The sequence below is a fragment of the Coregonus clupeaformis genome, chromosome 36, assembly GCF_020615455.1.
Source record: "Coregonus clupeaformis isolate EN_2021a chromosome 36, ASM2061545v1, whole genome shotgun sequence".
Lineage (NCBI taxonomy): Eukaryota > Metazoa > Chordata > Actinopteri > Salmoniformes > Salmonidae > Coregonus > Coregonus clupeaformis.
In genome coordinates, this window is record NC_059227.1 from 13,539,938 (window position 1) to 13,562,183 (window position 22,246).

The 22,246-nt window shown below is 43.5% G+C and overlaps 1 protein-coding gene across 9 annotated transcripts in view; it reads right to left on the reverse strand.

Annotated features, from left to right (window-relative positions):
* The window catches only part of ppp4r4 (protein phosphatase 4, regulatory subunit 4), a 137,840-nt gene that overhangs the window by 32,061 nt on the left and 83,533 nt on the right, over positions 1 to 22,246 (reverse strand). For all 9 annotated transcript variants that reach the window (XM_041865028.2, XM_041865029.2, XM_041865027.2 and 6 more), the window contains 4 exons: positions 18,488 to 18,609; positions 17,088 to 17,210; positions 8,433 to 8,596; positions 2,977 to 3,096 (listed from right to left, as the gene is read on the reverse strand). In XM_041865028.2, the coding sequence (XP_041720962.2) occupies positions 2,977 to 3,096; positions 8,433 to 8,596; positions 17,088 to 17,210; positions 18,488 to 18,609 (529 nt within the window). The remainder of the gene's footprint in view (positions 1 to 2,976; positions 3,097 to 8,432; positions 8,597 to 17,087; positions 17,211 to 18,487; positions 18,610 to 22,246) is intronic.

Here is a 22,246-nt window from a genome sequence, read left to right on the forward strand (position 1 = left end):
ACTGTGTCAGGTTTGTAGGCCTCCTGGCTCGCACACGCCTTTTCAGTTCTGCCCACACATTTTCTAAAGGATTGAGGTCAGGGCTTTGTGATGGCCACTCCAATACCTTGACTTTGTTGTTCTTAAGCCATTTTGCCACAACTTTGGAAGTATGCTTGGGGTCATTGTCCATTTGGAAGACCCAGCCGTATGACGACTGCGTCATCCCATGGTGTTTATACTTGCGTACTATTGTTTGTACAGATGAACGTGGTACCTTCAGGCATTTGGAAATTGCTTCCAAGGATGAACTAGCCTTGTGGAGGTCTACAATTTTCTTTCTGAGGTCTTGGCTGATTTCTTTTGATTTTCCCATGATGTCAAGCAAAGAGGCACTGAGTTTGAAGGTAGGCCTTGAAATACATCCACAGGTACACCTCCAATTGACTCAAATGATGTCAATTAGCCTATCAGAAGCTTCTAAAGCAATGACATAATTTTCTGGAATTTTCCAAGCTGTTTAAAGGCACAGTCAACTTAGTGTATGTAAACTTCAGACCCACTGGAATTGTGATACAGTGAATTATAAGTGAAATAATCTGTCTGTGAACAATTGTTGGAAAAATGACTTGTGTCATGCACAAAGTAGATGTCCTAACCGACTTGCCAAAACTATAGTTTGTTAACAAGACATTTCTGGAGTGGTTGAAAAACAAGTTTTAATGACTACAACCTAAGTGTATGTAAACTTCCGACTTCAACTGTAAGTATTCACCCAGCTGAGTCAATACATGTTAGAAACACCTTTGGCAGCGATTACAGCTGTGAGTCTTATTAGGTAAGTCTCGAAGAGCTTTGCACACCTGGAATTTGCAATATTCAGAATTCTTCAAGCTTTGTCAAGTTGTTGGGGATCATCGATAGACAGCAATTTTCAAGTCTTGCCATAGATTTTCAAGCAGATTTAAGTCAAAACTGTAACTTAGCCACTCAGAAACATTCACTGTCTTCTTGGTAAGCAACTCCAGTGTAGATTTGGTCTTGTGTTGTAGGTTATTGTCCTTCTGAAAGGTGAATTCCTCTCCCAGTGTCTGGTGTAAAGAAGACTGAAGCTGGTTTTCCTCTTTGATTTTGCCTGTGCTTAGCTCCATCCTGTTTCTTTTTATTCTGAAAAACTCCCAAGTCTTTGCCGATATCAAGCATATTCATACCATGATGCAGCCACCACCATGCTTGAAAATAAGGAGGCAGTTAACTCAGTGATGTGTTGTGTTGGATTTGCCCCAAACATAAGGTTTTGACTTTAGGCCAAAAAGTGTATTCCTTTGATGTGTTTTTTTTTTGCAGTATTACTTTAGTGCTTTGTTGCATACAGGATGCATGTTTTGGAATATACTTATTCTGTATATTTGTAGTCTTCTTTTCACTCTGTCATTTAGGTAATTACAGTGCACTCAGAAACTATTCAGACCCCTTGACTTTTCCCACATTTTGTTACGTTACAGCCTCATTTCTAAAATGGATTCAATTGTTTCCCCCCTCATCAATCTACACACAACACCCCATAATGACAAAGCAAAAACAGGTTTTTAGAAATTTTTGCAAATTTTATAAAAAACGGAAATACCACATTTACATAAGTATTCAGACCCTTTAATCTGTACTTTGTTGAAGCACCTTTGGCAGCGATTACAGCCTTGAGTCTTCTTGGGTATGACGCTTGGCACATCTGTATTTGGGGAGTTTCTCCCATTCTTCTTTGCAGATCCTCTCAAGCTCTGTCAAGTTGGATGGGAGCGTCACTGCACAGCTATTTTCAGGTCATTTTCAGAGATGTTCGATCATGTTCAAGTTTGGGCTCTGGCTGGGCCACTCAAGGACAATCAGAGACTTGTCCCGAAGCCACTCCTGCGTTGTCTTGGCTGTGTGCTTAGTTGTCGTTGTCCTGTTGGAAGATGAACCGTCGCCCCAGTCTGAGGTCCTGACTGCTCTGGAGCAGGTTTTCATCAAGGATGGTGCCAGGTTTCCTCCATATGTGACACCTGGCATTCAGTCAAAGAGTTCAATCTTGGTTTCATCAGACCAGAGAATCTTGTTTCTCATGGTTTGAGAGTCCTTTAGGTGCCTTTTGGCAAACTCCAAGCAGGCGGTCATGTGGCTTTTACTGAGGATTGGCTTCCATCTGGCCACTCTACCATAAAGGCCTGATTGGTGGAGTGCTGCAGAGATGGTTGTCCTTCTGGAAGGTTCTCCCATCTCCACAGAGGAACTTCAATGCTGCAGATCTGTGCCTCGACACAATCATGTCTCGGAGCTCTACGGACAATTCCTTCGACCTCATGGCTTGCTTTTTGCTCTGACATGCACTGTCAACCGTGGGACCCTGAGCAGTTTCCTTCCTGTCCTGCAGCTCAGTTCAGAAGGACAATTGTGTGAGTCCATGTAACTTAGTGTGATTTGTTAAGCCAAATTTTACTCCTGAACTAATTTAGGCTTGCCTAAAGAAAGAGGTTGAATACTTATGTGACGTCTATATCTTAGTTATTAAATTGTTATTAATGAAGATTATTATTTGTTATTTTATTTTGACATTATGAATTATTTTGTGTAGATCAATGACAAAAAAAATCTCAATTAAATCTATTTCAATCCCACTTTGTAACGCAACAAATTGTGAAAATATCCAAGGGGGGGAGAATACTTATGATACCCACTGTACATTCAATAGCCCCTCTCTGTTGCACATAACACGCTCCCATTCCCCCTGTCACAAGGGGAGTTATGGCTGATTTAAGATTAAATCATCAACCCTGTTACGGTCAACCCTGTCACTTAAATAGTTAGTTTTTGACAAAATTACTCTACCCAAAAGGCACTCTATTCGTGTAATGACACAAATCACATTGGCAGCCTATCAGAGTTATGGACTATGGACATCCTTTATGTATTTTATTGACAGAACAGAATTAGCCAGTGTCCAAACAGCAGCCACCATACCTCGTGGAAGCCCTCGGCCACTGTGCGTCGCACCGTGATCTCGGGGTCATGACACAGACTGGAGAAGGTGGGGTAAAGCTCCGTCAGGAAGTGGTTGGGGTCAGCGAATAACACCATGGCCTGAAGAAAAAGTGATGTCACAGAGTGATAACTTGTTCAAAATGGCATTCTATAGCCCAATTCGAAAAATGTATCCCTATGCACTTGTGGAGATCTGAGATTTATTTTATTACATTATCAATATGGAAACTTCTACCTCGCAAGGCTAGTATAACCACATAATGCAAGCATCAGGAGTAAAACATTTTCCAAATGTCTTTCCTTTTATTTACTAAGATTCATCAGAAACTTTGTGGAACATACAAGAATGCCATTGTGCTGTAGTTTCTATTTTGAATATAAAGTTATTATCTGCAAGTACTCAGAGCAATAAGTCTTGTACAGTGTGTGAACAACACTTTAATTCAACACTTGAATTAAAACAATTCCATACTAAAATGCTGAACAGACACTAAAATGCAATGAACTTTGTGACAGTTTCCCTGATGCTTGCCTTCTCTTTTGAGACAGTTTGCAAGGTTTAACTCTGCAGAGAAATGGGTCGAGTTCATTGGCCACCAAACGGAAGGAAATGGGGAGGTACTTACTAAACTTGTTTAATAAAAAGCACTCGTTTTCAAATTATTATTATATGTTTTTTTGTTGTTGTAATTTTTACCCCCTTTTTCTCCCCAATTTCGTGATTATGATCTTGTCTCATCGCTGCAACTCCCCAACGGGTTCGGGAGAGGCGAAGGTCGAGTCATGCGTCCTCCAAAACATAACCCGCCAAACCGCGCTTCTTAACACCCGCTCGCTTAACCCGGAAGCCAGCTGCACCAATGTGTCGGAGGAAACACAGTTCAACTGATGATTGAAGTCAGCTTGCAGGCGCCCGGCCCGCGCAAGGAGTCGCTAGATCACGATGAGCCAAGTAAAAACCCCCCGGTCAAACCCTCCCCTAACCCGGACGACGCTGGACCAATTGTGCGCCGCCCTATGGGACTTCCGGTCACGGCCGGTAATGACACAGCCTGGGATGGAACCCCAGGCTGTATTGACGCCGCAACACTGCGATGCAGTGCCTTAGACCGCTGCGCCACTCGGGAGGCCTTCGTTTTCATATTCTGTTGCAAAACGTTTTGCTACGGTGTGACCGAATAACCATGACCCTGAACTGCACCACAGTTAGTACCAACTGATACATTATTGAGGGCTTGAGTGAAGCAGGCACACCTAGGCTGCATACCAATTGGCACCCTATTCCCTACATAGTGCACTACTTTTGACCAGAGCTATGGGCCCTGGTCAAAAGTAGTGGACCATGTAGGGAATAGGGTGCTATTTGGGATGCAGAGACACCTAGCTGGACCAGGGGAGGAGACCCTCCCTGCCTGTGGGAACAAAAGAGCTGTGGACAAGGCCTCTCATCAGGCCTATTTTTAAAGGCGTCTCCTCTACCCTCCTGACCCCATTACATGGGCTGTGTGTGTGTATGAGTGTGTGACGATGGTAATAATGATATGCGTGTGTGTGTGTTTGTGTCACTCTCTAAAGCCCCATGACATTGGGAAAACCTTTTAACTTCCGCGTGCTGACAGAGTATGCAGATACACTATCATGTCAGGGGGTGGATCCTTGCGGTAAAAAAACACATGTGCCTGACTCATGAAAACACCCACACGTGCAGGTACAGTGCATTCGGAAAGTATTCAGACCCCTTGACCTTTTCCAAATGTTGTTATGTTACAGCCTTATTCTAAAATGGATTAAATAAATACTTTTCCTCATTAATCTACACACAATACCCCATAATGACAAAATGAAAACAGGTTGTTAGAAATGTTTGCAAATGTATAAAAAAGTAAAAAACAGAAATACCTTATATACATAAGTATGCAGACCCTTTGCTATGAGACTCAACATTGAGCTCAGGTGCATCCTGTTTCCATTGATCATCCTTGAGATGTTTCTACAACTTGACTGGAGTCCACCTGTGGTAAATTCAATTTATTGGACATTATTTGGAAAGGCACACACCGGTCTATATCAGGTCCCACAGTTGACAGTGCATGTCAGAACAAAAACCAAGCCATGAGGTCGAAAGAATTGTCCGTAGAGCTCCGAGACAGGATTGTGTCGAGGCACAGCTATGGGGAAGGGTACCAAAACATTTCAGCAGCATTGCAGGTCCCCAAGAACACAGTGGCCTCCAACATTCTTAAATGGAAGAAGTTTGGAATCACCAAGACTCTTCCTAGAGCTGGCCACCCGGCCAAACTGAGCAATCGGGGGAGAAGGGCCTTGGTCAGGTAGGTGACCAAGAACCCGATGGTCATTCTGTCAGAGCTCCAGAGTTCCTCTGTGGAGATGGGCGAACCTTCCAGAAGGACAACCATCTCTGCAACACTCCACCAATCAGGCCTTTATGGTTGAGTGGCCAAACGGAAGCCACTCCTCAGTAAAAGGCACATGACAGCCCACTTGGAGTTTGCCAAAAGGCACCTAAAGACTCTCAGACCATGAGAAACAAGATTCTCTGGTCTGATGAAACCATGATTGAACTCTTTGGCCTGAATGCCAAGCATCACGTCTGGAAGAAACCTGGCACCATCCCTACAGTGAAGCAAGTTGGTGGCAGCACCATGCTGTGGGGATGTTTTTTCAGCGGCAGGGACTGGGAGACTAGTCAGGACCAAGGGAATGAAGTACAGAGAGATCCTTGATGAAAACCTGCTCCAGAACGCTCAGGACCTCAGACTGGGGCAAAGGTTCACCTTCCAACAGGACAACGATCCTAAGCACACAGCCAAGACAACGCAGGAGTGGCTTCGGGACAAGTCTCTGAATGTCCTTGAGTGGCCCAGCCAGAGCCAAGACTTGAACAAAATCGAACATCTCTGGAGAGACCTGAAAATACAGTGAGGGAAAAAAGTATTTGATCCCCTGCTGATTTTGTACATTTGCCCACTGACAAAGAAATGATCAGTCTATAATTTTAATGGTAGGTTTATTTGAACAGTGAGAGACAGAATAACAACAACAAAAATCCAGAAAAACGCATGTCAAAAATGTTATAAATTGATTTGCATTTTGATGAGGGAAATAAGTATTTGACCCCCTCTCAGTCAGAAAGATTTTGGCTCCCAGGTGTCTTTTATACAGGTAACAAGCTGAGATTAGGAGCACACTCTTAAAGGGAGTGCTCCTAATCTCAGCTTGTTACCTGTATAAAAGACACCTGTCCACAGAAGCTATCAATCAATCAGATTCCAAACTCTCCACCATGGCCAAGACCAAAGAGCTCTCCAAGGATGTCAGGGACAAGATTGTAGACCTACACAAGGCTGGAATGGGCTACAAGACCATCGCCAAGCAGCTTGGTGAGAAGGTAACAACAGTTGGTGCGATTATTCGCAAATGGAAGAAACACAAAATAACTGTCAATCTCCCTCGGCCTGGGGCTCCATGCAAGATCTCACCTCGTGGAGTTGCAATGATCATGAGAACGGTGAGGAATCAGCCCAGAACTACACGGGAGGATCTTGTCAATGATCTCAAGGCAGCTGGGACCATAGTCACTAAGAAAACAATTGGTAACACACTACGCCGTGAAGGACTGAAATCCTGCAGTGCCCGCAAGGTCCCCCTGCTCAAGAAAGCACATATACAGGCCCGTCTGAAGTTTGCCAATGAACATCTGAATGATTCAGAGGAGAACTGGGTGAAAGTGTTGTGGTCAGATGAGACCAAAATCGAGCTCTTTGGCATCAACTCAACTCGCCGTGTTTGAAGGAGGAGGAATGCTGCCTATGACCCCAAGAACACCATCCCCACCGTCAAACATGGAGGTGGAAACATTATGCTTTGTGGGTGTTTTTCTGCTAAGGGGACAGGACAACTTCACCGCATCAAAGGGACGATGGACGGGGCCATGTACCGTCAAATCTTGGGTGAGAACCTCCTTCCCTCAGCCAGGGCATTGAAAATGGGTCGTGGATGGGTATTCCAGCATGACAATGACCCAAAACACAAGGCCAAGGCAACAAAGGAGTGGCTCAAGAAGAAGCACATTAAGGTCCTGGAGTGGCCTAGCCAGTCTCCAGACCTTAATACCATAGAAAATCTGTGGAGGGAGCTGAAGGTTCGAGTTGCCAAACGTCAGCCTCGAAACCTTAATGACTTGGAGAAGATCTGCAAAGAGGAATGGGACAAAATCCCTCCTGAGATGTGTGCAAACCTGGTGGCCAACTACAAGAAACGTCTGACCTCTGTGATTGCCAACAAGGGTTTTGCCACCAAGAAGTCATGTTTTGCAGAGGGGGTCAAATACTTATTTCCGTCATTAAAATGCAAATCAATTTATAACATTTTTGACATGCGTTTTTTTGTTGTTATTCTGTCTCTCACTGTTCAAATAAACCTACCACTAAAATTATAGACTGATCATGTCTTTGTCAGTGGGCAAACGTACAAAATCAACAGGGGATGAAATACTTTTTTCCCCTCACTGTAGCTGTGCAGTGACCCTCCCCATCCAACCTGACAGCGCTTGAGAGGATCTGCAGAGAAGAATGGGAGAAACTCTCCAAATACAGGTGTGCCAAGCTTGTAGCATCATACCCAAGAAGACTCAATGCTGTAATCGCTGCCAAAGGAGCTTCAACAAAGTACTGAGTAAAGGGTCTGAATACCTATGTAAATGTGAAATTTCAGTTTCTTATAAATTTGCAAACATTTCTATAAAGCGGTTTTTGCTTTGTCATTATGTGGTATTGTGTGTAGATTGATGAGGGGGAAAAAACAATTTAATCAATTTTAGAATAAGGCTGTAATGTAACAAAATGTGGAAAAAGTCAAGGGGTCTGAATACTTTCCGAATGCACGGTATACAGTACTGTACACTAGGGCTGTGACGATACCAGTATCGCAATATTTTTTTCATGGCAAAAATGAAAACACAAAGCAGTCCTAACTCTTTGGTCCATTAAAAACCTGCTGTTTGTAAAATGTTGTGTGTTATAACTTGGAAAAGAAATACATGCGACTCTGGATGACAACATCCAATTTGTAAGTCGCTCTGGATAAGAGCGTCTGCTAAATGACGTAAATGTTACTGTAAAGGTGCATGCTATAACTGACTATCAAGCACACTATTCCCCTCTACAGACAGAAAGTTCAACGTTCATCAAGCTTTTCAACCTTGTAAGGTGTTTGCAACACGTAGCTGCAACACTTAAGACATTTTTATAAAAAACAGAGGCAGGCAGACAGACAGATTAGACAGACAGACAGAACAGTTACAGACTTGATTCCTTCAAACACGCTGCTAGACTTCAGAGACATTCTAGACACAAACGTCTGTGTGTGTGTTTGTATGCATAAATGTGTGCGTGTGTTGGTCAGCGGTCACTCACAGGGAAGTTGTAGGCGCAATTGTGTCGCACCAGGGCGTACTTGCTCTCCAGCTCCAGCGGGTAGACCTGGTTGTCCGAGTGGCCGTTTTCATGCTGCAGGCCCAGTACACACAGCTTCTTATAGAACTCCAGGAACCACAGGTGCTGCTCCTCCGTGAAAGACGCTGCAGGAAAGGAGAGAAGAATAAGGACCAGATAGGACCAAATCTAGCAGACAGGAATCAGAATCACAGAAAGGGGCCTGTGTGTGTTTATGTAGCCTGGCTGTATATTAAACGTTGAGATTGCCGTGAGACCACACTGTTTGGCATGACAATGAGTGACAAGGAGTTGGCATGATAGCACAAACAAAAAAGCACTCAGGGTAGTGTTTATGTACTTGAAAGGATTGGGAGGTCATGTCGTGGCTAAATGGCTGTATTAGTGCTGAGCAATTAGTGTTTTTTAAAGGTTGGTTCGGTTTCGGTTTGATTATAAAGTATTCAGACCCCTTGACTTTTTCCACATTTTGTTACATTACAGCCTTATTCTAAAATTGATTTTAAAAAATCAATTATTCTCTGCAGATCCTCTCAAGCTCTGTCAGGTTGGATGGGGAGCGTTGCTGCACAGCTATTGTCAGGTCTCTCGAGAGATGTTCGATCGGGTTCAGGTCCGGGCTCTGACTGGGCCACTCAAGGACATTCAGAGACTTGTCCCGAAGCCACTCCTGTTGGAAGGTGAACCTTCGCCCCAGTCTGAGGTCCTGAGCACTCTGGAGCAGGATTTCATCAAGGATATCTCTGTACTTTGCTTCGTTCATCTTTGCCTCGATCCTGACTAGTCTCCCAGTCCCTGCCGCTGAAAAACATCCCCACAGCATGATGCTGCCACCACCATGCTTCACCGTAGGGATGGTGCCAGGTTTCCTCCAGACGTGACGCTTGGCATTCAAGCCAAAGTGTTCAATCTTGGTTTCACCAGACCAGAGAATCTTGTTTCTCATGGTCTGAGAGTCTTTATGTGACTTTTGGCAAACTCCAAGCGGGCTGTCATGTGCCTTTTACTGAGGAATGACTTCCGTCTGGCCACTCTACCATAAAGGCCTGATTGGTGTAGTCCTGCAGAGATTTTTTTTATTTTTTTTTATTTCACCTTTATTTAACCAGGTAAGCCAGTTGAGAACAAGTTCTCATTTACAACTGCGACCTGGCCAAGATAAAGCAAAGCAGTGCGATAAAAACAACAACACAGAGTTACATATGGGGTAAAACAAAACATAAAGTCAAAAAATACAACAGAAAAAATATATATAGTGTGTGCAAATGTAGCAAGTTATGGAGGTAAGGCAATAAATAGGCTATAGTGCAAAATAATTACAATTAGTATTAACACTGGAATGATAGATGTGCAAGAGATTATGTAACAAATAGAGATACTGGGGTGCAAATTAGCAAAATAAATAACAATATAGGGATAGTTGGGTGGGCTAATTTCAGATGGGCTGTGTGCAGGTGCAGTGATCAGTAAGGTGCTCTGACAACTGATGCTTAAAGTTAGTGAGGGAGATAAGAGTCTCCAGCTTCAGAGATTTTTGCAATTCGTTCCAGTCATTGGCAGCAGAGAACTGGAAGGAATGGCGGCCAAAGGAGGTGTTGGCTTTGGGGATGACCAGTGAGAAATACCTGCTGGAGCGCATACTACGGGTGGGTGTTGCTATGGTGACCAATGAGCTAAGATAAGGCGGGGATTTGCCTAGCAGTGATTTATAGATGGCCTGGAGCCAGTGGGTTTGACGACGAACATGTAATGAGGACCAGCCAACAAGAGCGTACAGGTCACAGTGGTGGGTAGTGTATGGGGCTTTGGAGACAAAACGGATGGCACTGTGATAGACTACATCCAATTTGTTGAGTAGAGTGTTGGAGGCTATTTTGTAAATGACATCGCCGAAGTCAAGGATCGGTAGGATAGTCAGTTTTATGAGGGCATGTTTGGCAGCATGAGTGAAGGAGGCTTTGTTGCGAAATAGGAAGCCAATTCTGGATTTAACTTTGGATTGGAGATGCTTAATGTGAGTCTGGAAGGAGAGTTTACAGTCTAACCAGACACCTAGATATTTGTAGTTGTCCACATACTCTAGGTCAGACCTGTCGAGAGTAGTGATTCTAGTCGGGTGGACGGGTACCAGCAGCGTTAGATTGAAGAGCATGCATTTAGTTTTACTAGTGTTTAAGAGCAGTTGGAGGCTACTGAAGGAGTGTTGTACGGCATTGAAGCTCGTTTGGAGGTTTGTTAACACAGTGTCCAATGAAGGGCCAGATATATACAAAATGGTGTCGTCTGCGTAGAGGTGGATCTGAGAGTCACCAGCAGCAAGAGCGACATCACTGATATACACAGAGAAAAGAGTCGGCCCAATAATTGAACCCTGTGGCACCCCCATAGAGACTGCCATAGGTCCAGACAACAGGCCCTCCGATTTGACACATTGAACTCTATCTGAGAAGTAGTTGGTGAACCAGGCGAGGCAGTCATTTGAGAAACCAAGGCTATTTAGTCTGCCAATAAGAATGCGGTGGTTGACAGAGTCGAAAGCCTTGGCCAGGTCGATGAAGACGGCTGCACAGTACTGTCTATTATCGATCGCGGTTATAATATCGTTTAGGACCTTGAGCGTGGCTGAAGTGCACCCATGACCAGCTCGGAACCGGATTGCATAGCGGAGAAGGTACGGTGGGATTCAAAATGGTCGGTGATCTGTTTGTTAACTTGGCTTTCAAATACTTTCGAAAGGCAGGGCAGGATGGATATAGTTCTGTAACAGTTTGGATCTAGAGTGTCACCCCCTTTGAAGAGGGGGATGACCGCGGCAGCTTTCCAATCTCTGGGGATCTCAGACGTTACGAAAGAGAGGTTGAACAGGCTAGTAATAGGGGTTGCGACAATTTCGGCGGCTAGTTTTAGAAAGAAAGGGTCCAGATTGTCTAGCCCAGCTGATTTGTAGGGGTCCAGATTGTGCAGCTCTTTCAGAACATCAGCTGTCTGAATTTGTGTGAAGGAGAAGCGGGGGGGTCATGGGCAAGTTGGAGCGGAGGGTGCAGAGCTGGTGGCCGGGGTAGTGGTAGCCAGGTGGAACGCATGGCCAGCCGTAGCAAAATGCTTGTTGAAATTCTCGATTATTGTAGAATTATCGGTGGTGATAGTGTTTCCTAGCCTCAGTGCAGTGGGCAGCTGGGAGGAAGTGCTCTTATTCTCCATGGACTTTGCAGTGTCACAAAACTTTTTGAGATCTATATCCATCCAGGATACCTGGGCCAGGTCAATTAGGAAGGCCTGCTCGCTAAAGTGTTTTAGGGAGCATTTGACAGTGATGAGGGGTGGTCGTTTGACCGCGGACCCGTTACGGACGCAGGCAATAAGGCAGTGATCGCTGAGATCCTGGTTGAAGACAGCGGAGGTGTATTTAGAGGGTAAGTTAGTCAGGATGATATCTATGAGGGTACCCATGTTTACGGATTTAGGGTTGTACCTGGTAGGTTTGTTGATAATTTGTGTGAGATTGAGGGCATCTAGTTTGGATTGTAGGATGGCCGGGGTGTTAAGCATATCCCAATTTAGGTCACCAAGCAGTACGAACTCTGAGGATAAATGGGGGCAATCAATTCACATATGGTGTCCAGGGCACAGCTGGGGGCTGAGGGGGGTCTGTAGCAAGCGGCAACAGTGAGAGACTTATTTCTGGAAAGGTGGATTTTTAGAAGTAGAAGCTCAAACTGTTTGGGCACAGACCTGGATAGTATGATAGAGCTCTGCAGGCTATCTCTACAGTAGATTGCAACTCCACCCCCTTTGGCAGTTCTATCTAGACGGAAAATGTTATAGTTGGGGATGGACATTTCAGAATTTTTGGTGGCCTTCCTAAGCCAGGATTCAGACACTGCTAGAACATCAGGATTGGCGGAGTGTGCTAACGCAGTGAATAACTCAAATTTAGGAAGGAGACTTCTGATATTAACATGCAAGAAACCAAGGCTTTTACGGTTACAGAAGTCAACAAATGATAGCGCCTGGGGAGTAGGAGTGATACTGGGGGCTGCAAAGCCTGGGTTAGCCTCTACATCACCAGAGGAACAGAGGAGGACTAGAATAAGGATACGGCTAAAGGCTTTAAGAACTGGTCTTCTAGTGCGTTGGGTACAGAGAATAAGGGGGCAGATTTCCGGGCGTTGTAGAAAAGATTCAGGGCATTATGTACAGACAAGGATATGGAAGGATATGAGTAAAGTGGAGGTAAACCTAAGCGTTGGGTAACAATGAAAGAGATAGCATAACTGGAGGCACCAATTGAGTCGGTCTCCGCGTGTATGGGGGGTGGGACAAAGGAGCTATCTAAGGCAGGTTTAGCTGGGCTGGGGGATCTACAGTGAAATAGTACAATTAGAAATAACCGAAACAGCAATAAGGAAACCATATTGACATGGGAGAGAGGCATAACGCAATCACAGGTGTAATATGAGAGAGCTAAGACAACAGCTGGTAATGGCGACACAGTTTGGGCTGAGGCTAAACATAAACAGGATGCGGTACCGTAAAAAGGAACAGTCCAGCAGGCATCAGCTGTATAGCTGAGTTATCATAAGGTCCGGTGAACAGCAATAGGATAGTTCGGAGGTAGTTCGGAGGCTGCTAAAGCACTAGCGAGCAAGAGGCCACGGCTAGCGTGTGCTAGCGGGCCGGGGCTAGCAGATGGAATCTTCGTGGTCGACGTCGTAACGGGAAGCCTGTTGTAACCACATCAGACGATTTCGTCGGCAGACCTGTCGTGTTGGATCGGCGGGTCTCCGTGTCACACTAGGTGGTCCCGTCCGGTTGACAGAGAGGTAGATAGCCGGGAGATGGGCCTGGCTCATCTCATGGGCCTGGCTCAAAGAGATGGTTGTCCTTCTGGAAGGTTCTCCCATCTCCACAGAGGAACTCTAGAGCTCTGTCAGAGTGACCATCGGGTTCTTGGTCACCTCTCTGACCAAGGCCCTTCTCCACCGATTGCTCAGTTTGGCTGGGCGGCCAGCTCTAGGAAGACTCTTGGTGGTTCCAAACTTCTTCCATTAGAGAATGATGGAGGCCACTATACCCTTCCCCAGATCTGTGCCTCGACACAATTCTGTCTCGGAGCTCTACAGACAATTCCTTCGACCTCATGGCTTGGTTGTTGCTCTGACCTGCACTGTCAACTGTGGGACCTTATATAATCTTTCCAAATCATGTACAATCAATTGAATTTACCACAGGTGGACTCCAATCAAGTTGTATAAACATTTCAAGGACGATAAATGGAAACAGGATTCACCTGATCCCAATTTCGAGTCTCATTGCAAAGGGTCTGAATACTTATGTAAAAGAAAATAAACTAAAAACCTGTTTTCGCTTTGTCATTATTGGGTATTGTGTGTAGTTTGCTGAGGATTTGTATTTATTTAATCCATTTTAGAATAAGGCTGTAACGTAACAAAATGTGGAAAAAGTAAAGGGGTCTGAATACTTTCCGAAGGCACTGTATTACATGTGTTTTATTTGATGACTTTATTATTTCACACTATGTCATCATCTCATCTCTATAGAGCTGCTGCCTATGCTATCTGACAAAAATCACTATTTTAGTAGTTCTTCAAAGTACAGTGCCTTCAAAAGTATTCACACACTTTGACTTTTTCCACATGTTGTTGTGTTACAGCCTGAATTTAAAATTGATTAAATTGAGATTTCTTTATTCACTGGCCTACATACAATACCCCATAATGTCAAAGTGGAATTATGTGTTAACAAATTAATAAAAAACCGAAAGGCTGAAATTTCTTGACACAATAAGTATTCATTCCCTTTTTTATGGCAAACCTAAATAAGTTCAGGAGTAAAAATGTGCTTAACAAGTCACATAATAAGTTGTATGGACTCACTATGTGTGCAATAATAGTGTTTAACATGATTTTTTTAATGACTACTTAATCTCTGTACCCCACACATAGAATTATCTGTAACATCCCTCAGTCGAGCAGTGAATTTCAAACACAGATTCAACCACAAAGACCAGGGAGGTTTTCCAATGCCTCGCAAAGAAGGATGGGTAAAAATACAAATAAAAGCAGACATTGAATATCCTTTTGAGCATGGTGAAGTTATTAATTATACTTTGGATGGTGGATCAATACACCAAGGCAATACAAAGATACAGGCGTCCTTCCTAACTCAGTTGCCGGAAGAAGGAAACCGCTCAGGGATTTCACCATGAGGCCAATGGTGACTTTAAAACAGTTACAGAGTTCATTGGCTGTGATAGGAGAAAACTGAGGATGGATCAACAACATTATAGTTACTCCACAATACTAACCTAATTGACAGAGTGAGTAGAAGGAAGACTGTACAGTCGTGGTGAAAAGTTTTGAGAATGACACAAATACTAATTTTCATAAAGTCTGCTGCCTCAGTTTTGATGATTGCAATTGGCATATACTCCAGAATGTCATGAACAGTGATCAGATGAATTGCAATTAATTACAAAGTCCCTCTTTGCCATGAAAATGAACTTAATCCCCCAAAAACATTTCCACTGCATTTCAGCCCTGCCACAAAAGGACCAGCTACCATCATGTCAGTGATTCCCTCGTTAACACAGGTGAGAGTGTTGACAAGGACAAGGCTGGAGATCACTCTGTCATGCTGATTGAGTTAGAATAACAGACAGGTAGCTTTAAAAGGAGGGTGGGTGCTTGAAATCATTGTTCTTCCTCTGTTAACCATGGTTACCTGCAAGGAAACACGTGCCGTCATCATTGCTTTGCACAAACAGGGCTTCACAGGCAAGGATATGTTTTTTATTTTTATTTAATTTTTTCCCTTTATTTAACTAGGCAAGTCAGTTAAGATCAAATTCTTATTTACAATGACGGCCTACACCGGCCAAACCCGGACGACGCTGTGCCAATTGGCCCTGCGTCGTCCGGGTTAGCGGAGTGTTTTGCCGGCCAGGATGTCCTGGTCCCATCGCGCTCTAGCGACTCCTTGTGGCAGGCGGGCGCATGCACGCTGACTCGTGTCGTCAGTTTAATGGTGTTTCCTCCGACACATTGGTGCGGCTGGCTTCCGGGTTAAGCTGGCAGGTGTTAAGGCGCACGGTTTGGCGGGTCATGTTTCGGAGGACGCATGACTCGACCTTTGCCTCTCCCGAGCCCGTTGGGGATATCACGAAATTGGGGAGAAAAAGGGGGTAAAATACAAAAAACTTTTATAAAAAAAAATATATATATATATAAATATTAAAGTAAAGTACAGATACCCCAAAAACTACTTAAGTAGTGCTTTCAATTATTTTTACTTAAGTACTTTACACCACTGGTAGTGCGTGAAAATCGTCTGTCCTCGGTTGCAACACTCACTACTGATTTCCAAACTGCCTCTAGAAGCAACGTCAGCACAAGAACTGTTCGTCGGGAGTTTCATGAAATGGGTTTCCATGGCCGAGCAGCCACACACAAGCCTAAGATCACCATGCGCAATGCCCCTAGCTATCCGTAAACATAAAAAACAAGACAATTGTGCTGTCTGGTTTGCTTAATATAAGGAATTTAAAATAATTTATACTTTTACTTTTGATACTTAAGTACATTTTAGCAATTACATTTACTTTGATACTTAAGTATGTTTAAAACCAAATACTTTTACTCAAGTAGTATTTTACTGGGTGACTTTCACTTTTACTGGAGTCATTTTCTATTAAGGTATCTTTACTTTTACTCAAGTATGACAATTGGGTACTTTTTCCCCCACTGCACACTACGCGCTTCAGCACTCAACGGTCCCGTTCTGTGAGCTTGTGTGGCCTACAACTTCGCGGCTGAGCCGTTGTTGCTCCTAGACGTTTCCACTTCACAATAACAGCACTTACAGTTGACCAGGGCAGCTCTAGCAGGGCAGAATTTTGACGAACTGAGTTGTTGGAAAGGTGGCATCCTATGACGGTGCCAGGTTGAAAGTCACTGAGGTCTTAAGTAAGGCCATTCTATTGCCAATGTTTGTCTATGGAGATTGCATGGCTGTGTGCTCGATTTTATACACCTGTCAGCAACGGGTGTGGCTGAAATAGCCGAATACACTAATTTGAACAGGTGTCCATATACTTTAGTGTATTACCTCATTTGCCTATTTTAATACAAAAAGTACTGTATTTAATAAAAAAAAATATTGTATTTCTGTCTACATTCAAGTGGTAAAAGTTAATTGTGATATGAATAAGGGAAAAAAAAGACCCTATTAGGGTGTAGTGTCTGGCCTTAAGAGGTCTGAAACCCACCTGAGAGTCTGTGACAGAGCAGCCCATTTAAGAGGTATTAAACCCACCTGAGAGTCCGTGACAGAGCAGCCCATTTAAGAGGTATTAAACCCACCTGAGAGTCTGTGACAGAGCAGCCAATGTAAGAGGTATTAAACCCACCTGAGAGTCTGTGACAGAGCAGCCCATTTAAGAGGTATTAAACCCACCTGAGAGTCCGTGACAGAGCAGCCCATTTAAGAGGTATTAAACCCACCTGAGAGTCTGTGACAGAGCAGCCAATGTAAGAGGTATTAAACCCACCTGAGAGTCTGTGACAGAGCAGCCAATGTAAGAGGTATTAAACCCACCTGAGAGTCCGTGACAGAGCTTGCCGTACTGAAACGACAGCGAAGCCAGCACCGCCTCGTCAGCTTTAAAGCACTTTTCACAGAACGTCTTCACCAGCGGAAAGATAACACGCGTCCTGTCGTCTAAAAAGTGAGGGGGAGAGAAGAGAGAAAGACAGTTTGACATGACGGTGCTGCCTCCCAATGAAATGGGCATCTGGCAGAGAGCGGACAATCGGAATTGTCATCCCTCATACACACAGTGGCTGCATTCCATTCCAAAACACAGTATCAACTCAATATGATGTTACTCATCATGCGGCCATGGAGTGTATAAGAGCTAACTTGCTACCTTTTCTCTGCCCTGACGACTTACCTGGGCAGATCTGAAAGGACATCTGAAAGATGAAAGCAATAGGGCCGGGACTCCACGTAGCAACGTGCAAAGGCCTCGTGAAGAAATATCAGACTGTGGCCATTACCGCTGACAGCTTAGTTGGAGCCAGTGTGCCAACTACTGTAACGAGTATAGTATTTGCATATCAAAGGAACTTTGCGGGTGCAGGGGTGTCTTGGAAGAGTGTCGCTAAGCCAGACAAGTAAGTGTTTCCCACAGACAATGTAGAGACAAGGTTGTGAAGTGCATTGGTTTTAATGAGCCAGGTTTATGTCTGTAGTAGACTCTGGTTCTTGGCAACCCCAGGGGTTGCATATTTTTTTTGCAGAGCACAAGCACACCTTATACAGGTAATCAAGGGTGTGAGTATTAGTTGAGTAGTGAAATCAGTTTTGCTTGTGCAGAGCTAGAACAAAAAATATGCAAACCTAAGATAGATGCTAGGTAAAAAAACAGATCAATAGGAACATCACAACCATTGAATAGGAACATTATAACCGTATTTTCTGTAAGTGCCTTTATAAAGCTATTCCTGTCAAAATACTGCTTTGGTTTAAAGACTTTTCCGGGAACAATGTGAACGTGTGGGCGTCTGTCCTCTCTTGGAACATCAATGAGTAGAAAATTGCCAGCGAACAAGAGCCGCCAGATCGGGAGTAGTGTGGGCTGCTTGCGAGGCACGCTGTAGTAAGAAGAAGTGTAAGTTGAATGTGAGAGCAACATGGCCACAGAGACGGCTATGTAGGCTGTACGAGGGTGTAGCACGGCCTGCCACGCAGACAGAAGTATGTGGGCTGAATGACGTTATAGTGCCAGCAGTGGAAAAGCCATGTGGGCCGGCTGTGTGAGGGTGCAGGGTAATCACATAGAGTTCGTATGATGTTTGTATGAGGTGGTGAGATTGTAGAAGTCTTTTTGTGTGAGAGGTGAGACTGTTTGAGGTGATAAGGTTATATGAGGTTTATATGAGGTGTTGAGGGTGCATGACATAGGTGAGGTGGTGTCATTGAATGAGGTTTCTCACCACTGTCGAACATCTCCAGCAGGTTAATGATGGTGTCGAAGGCGGCCAGGCGCACCGTGCTCCCCTCGTCCCGAGCCAACTCTACGAGCTCAGGCAGCACTGCCGCCTTGGTGTGGTCCAGTCTGAGACACCAGAGGAGAAAGAGACGAGACACAATTATATAACAAACACACATTCCCATTAAAGGGATCGTTTGAGTTTCCCCCAAATCAAAGTTTGTCAGATAATTTCATGCCTCAAAATTAATGGAAAATGGACCTGTGTGGCAAGACAACATTTGTGGCATGAGTAAGATGGCAGCATAGAGTTCTGTTCTCCAACCTCCCTTTGTTTGACCAAATTTTAGGCAAACTTCCGCTTCTACAAGCTACAAACTTGAACATGGCTTCTAAAATAACACTATCAAAAGTAGAGAATCGACTGCTTAGAAACCACCAGAAAGTCACAGCCAACACCAATGAAGAGTCTGTCGTGGCTGATCCACATGAGATCTCTCAACCAACAGAAGGGTATCCTACGAAGCAAGCTATATCTACTCAGAGTTTTCTAAAGCTAACCAGCTTCAGCTTCACATTCCAGCTCAGGCTTAATCATACTACGACGGTGGATATCGCTCGACCGCCTGCCGCTTGTAATGGCTAGTCGAACGCCAAACTCTTCATTGAGACAATGGTGAAACATCAATCCATGGGCTATGGTGTGAAACAGGCTTTTATAAGTGGCAACTTTATTTTATTACTTATCATTAATGCCGTCGTTGGTGTGCTAATCAATGCACAACCACAAGCACCTTTTTCCCCCACTCCTATCGATACAATAATTGTATTAAGTCATACAAAAGTGTTACTGTTACAGGGAAACTTATTTGATTGGTCCTCAACTCGTGGCTCAGTCATTTCAGTGGAGTTACCAGTGAGTTAGCCTGCCCCGGAGCAGGTTAGTTCATAAGAATTCATTGCCATAGAAATTACCTGGCTAAAAGGTGAGCCACTTTCGTATGACCGGTTATCCCGAGTTGAACTCAAGAGTTGACCAAAGTTACCTCGCCAACTCCTCACACCTGCTTTGTAGTATACCCCTCCGAGCAATCCAACATGCCTGGGGCAGATTCCACCAGTTTGTCATAAAAAAGTAAAATGCTCCTTGTAGCACCACTTGATGGCCACTGGAAGAAAATGCACAACCTAATCTCAAAATGTATCTGGAGGGAAAAAAAACAAGAATTAAACTCTCCATATTACAGAGACAAAATACCTCAGGTGGAATAAGCCTCCCAAAATTCCAATGGTTCCCATGGTCATTTTCTCTGTATTCTCTCGCTACTAGGAGTCGCTCTGGATAAGAGCGTCTGCTAAATGATTAAAATGTCAAATGTAGGCTAAATCCAGAAACTTGCTTTTACATTTCACATTTTAGTCATTTAGCAGACGCTCTTATCCAGAGCGACTTACAGTTAGTACATTTTCATACTGGCCCCCCGTGGGAAACGAACCCACAACCCTGGTGTTGCAAGCGCCATGCTCTACCAACTGAGATACAGGGCGTGGCATGGCGTCCAATAGAATAAAAATGTGTTCACCAACACAGATTACAAAACCTAATCTATTCCAATGTAGCTCTGAAACAATCTAAATTAAGATTCGGCTCTATTATTTCTCACGCCATTTCTGTTTGGCATCTGGCTGAAAAAATATGTGGAATCACACTCAACTGGTATCTCCAATCATGAATTTTCCATAATTTTGGTCTCCAATTGGGAGGGCGCCCCATCTCATTTCCCCTGTGGCATGGCAATGGATTGCACACACTTTCAGCCATTTTTGGGGATGAGGGTCTCCGCGCATTCCAAGATATTCAACAAAAGTACAACCTGCCTGGCAACTCATTATTTTTCTACTTACAATTACGTTTTGCTATGCACTCTCATGGGGTATCTTGGGAAACAAAGCTTCACCTTCATAAGGTACTGCTTGGAAAAAGAGGTCTCGTCTCTGAAATGAATTCCCGTCTAGTAAAGTCCTCATCCAAGCCGCTTTCAATTGACAAATTGTGTAAAAAAGATCTACAAATATCCAACAATGTTCTTAATTGGCAAACAATATGGCACAATATATGATTCACTTAAATTTTGTTCACAGAACGTACTTTACTCCCCGGAAATTGTATCACATTAAAGCCAAACCATCACCCAATTGTACTCTATGCTCTAATGACACTCAAGGTACCTTAATCCATATGATGTGGGAATGCCTGGGGATAAAATCAATATGGAAGATTATCTTCCCTGTGCTCTCAATTTAACGCAACCCCATTCTTTAATTATTATTTATATTTCTTTAGTTTTCTCCCCTTTTGTTCATATTCATATACTTAATTGTCAATGGATAAGAAATGTATATAACAAATAAGGTTGACACTACTACAAATACAAGCATGCTGATGCCATTCACATTGAGATACAGAGTCAGATCTGCCTCTGTATGCCAATTTCATTGATTTAAGCGTGCAAAGCTGATGTCATTTTTCGCTGCATCTCTTTTGTAAAAACAATACTATCATTATGAATGCTACGAACATGAGTCACAGCCTATTTGCTGTGTATATATATGCCTGTTATCCAACAAGTGTCAACAATAAAAAACGTATCACAAAAAAAGGAAAATGGACTTGACTTTAGTTTAAGACCACTGCTGAGGTTTGGAAACATGAGAATATTTTATTGTGAACTAGGCTATCCCTAAGTGTACGAGCTAAGAAGAATATAACCTCCCTCCCCCAATATTGGCAATGTAAAACAGCACATTTCATAAACTGCATCCAAAAGATCAATGAAGGATGACAGAGAGTGAAGTTAGAGAACGTATCATGTTAAGGTTACAGGGTTGTGTTTGTGACTGACACATAATACACCTCCCCCTTAATAAGTCACTCACCCTCTGACAAAATACGTATTCTGATAACTCACTGTTGCACAATTGGTTGCCTGCAAAACTCCCAATACCAATATTTAACAGTGGGTTTATTTTATTTATTTTTATTTTTGTCATTTAGCAGACGCTCTTATCCAGAGCGACTTACAGGAGCAATTAGGGTTAAGTGCCTTGCTCAAGGGCACATCGACAGATTTTTCACCTAGTCGGCTCAGGGATTAGAACCAGCGACCTTTCGGTTACTGGCACTATGCTCTTAACCACTAAGCTACCTGCAGTAACTAACACTAGCACATACTGTATTAATGTAGCACTGTTAAAGGGATAGTTCACTCAAACGAACTTTTAGTATTTTGTTCATTTTTGCAGGTGAACATTAAAGTTTGATGGACTAATGAACAAAACACTAAAAGATCCATTCAAAGCGTCAGGTAATTTGTTTCTGTGCACCAGTTAGTGTTGGTGTTTTCATTCATTGCACCTGTCAGTAACTCAAAGATGTTCTATTCAACTAATGGATCAATATCTATATGTTATTGAGGGGAACATCTCTATATGGATGGGGATAATAAAATAACAGGAAAGTGGAGACGATGAGACAAATGATACTGAGATGCACTCTAGGGGCCGGTTTCCCGGACACAGATTAAGCATAGTCATGGATTTAAAAGTATGCTCAATAAAGATTCTCCATTGAAAGTGATTTTTGTCCAGGACTAGGCTTAATCTGTGTCCGAGAAACCAGCCCAAAGAGTATACTGCACGCTTAGGATACCCAGTAGTGTGCCGTCCTGTGAGTTTCTCTATTTGGTCAATATGTATCCATTAG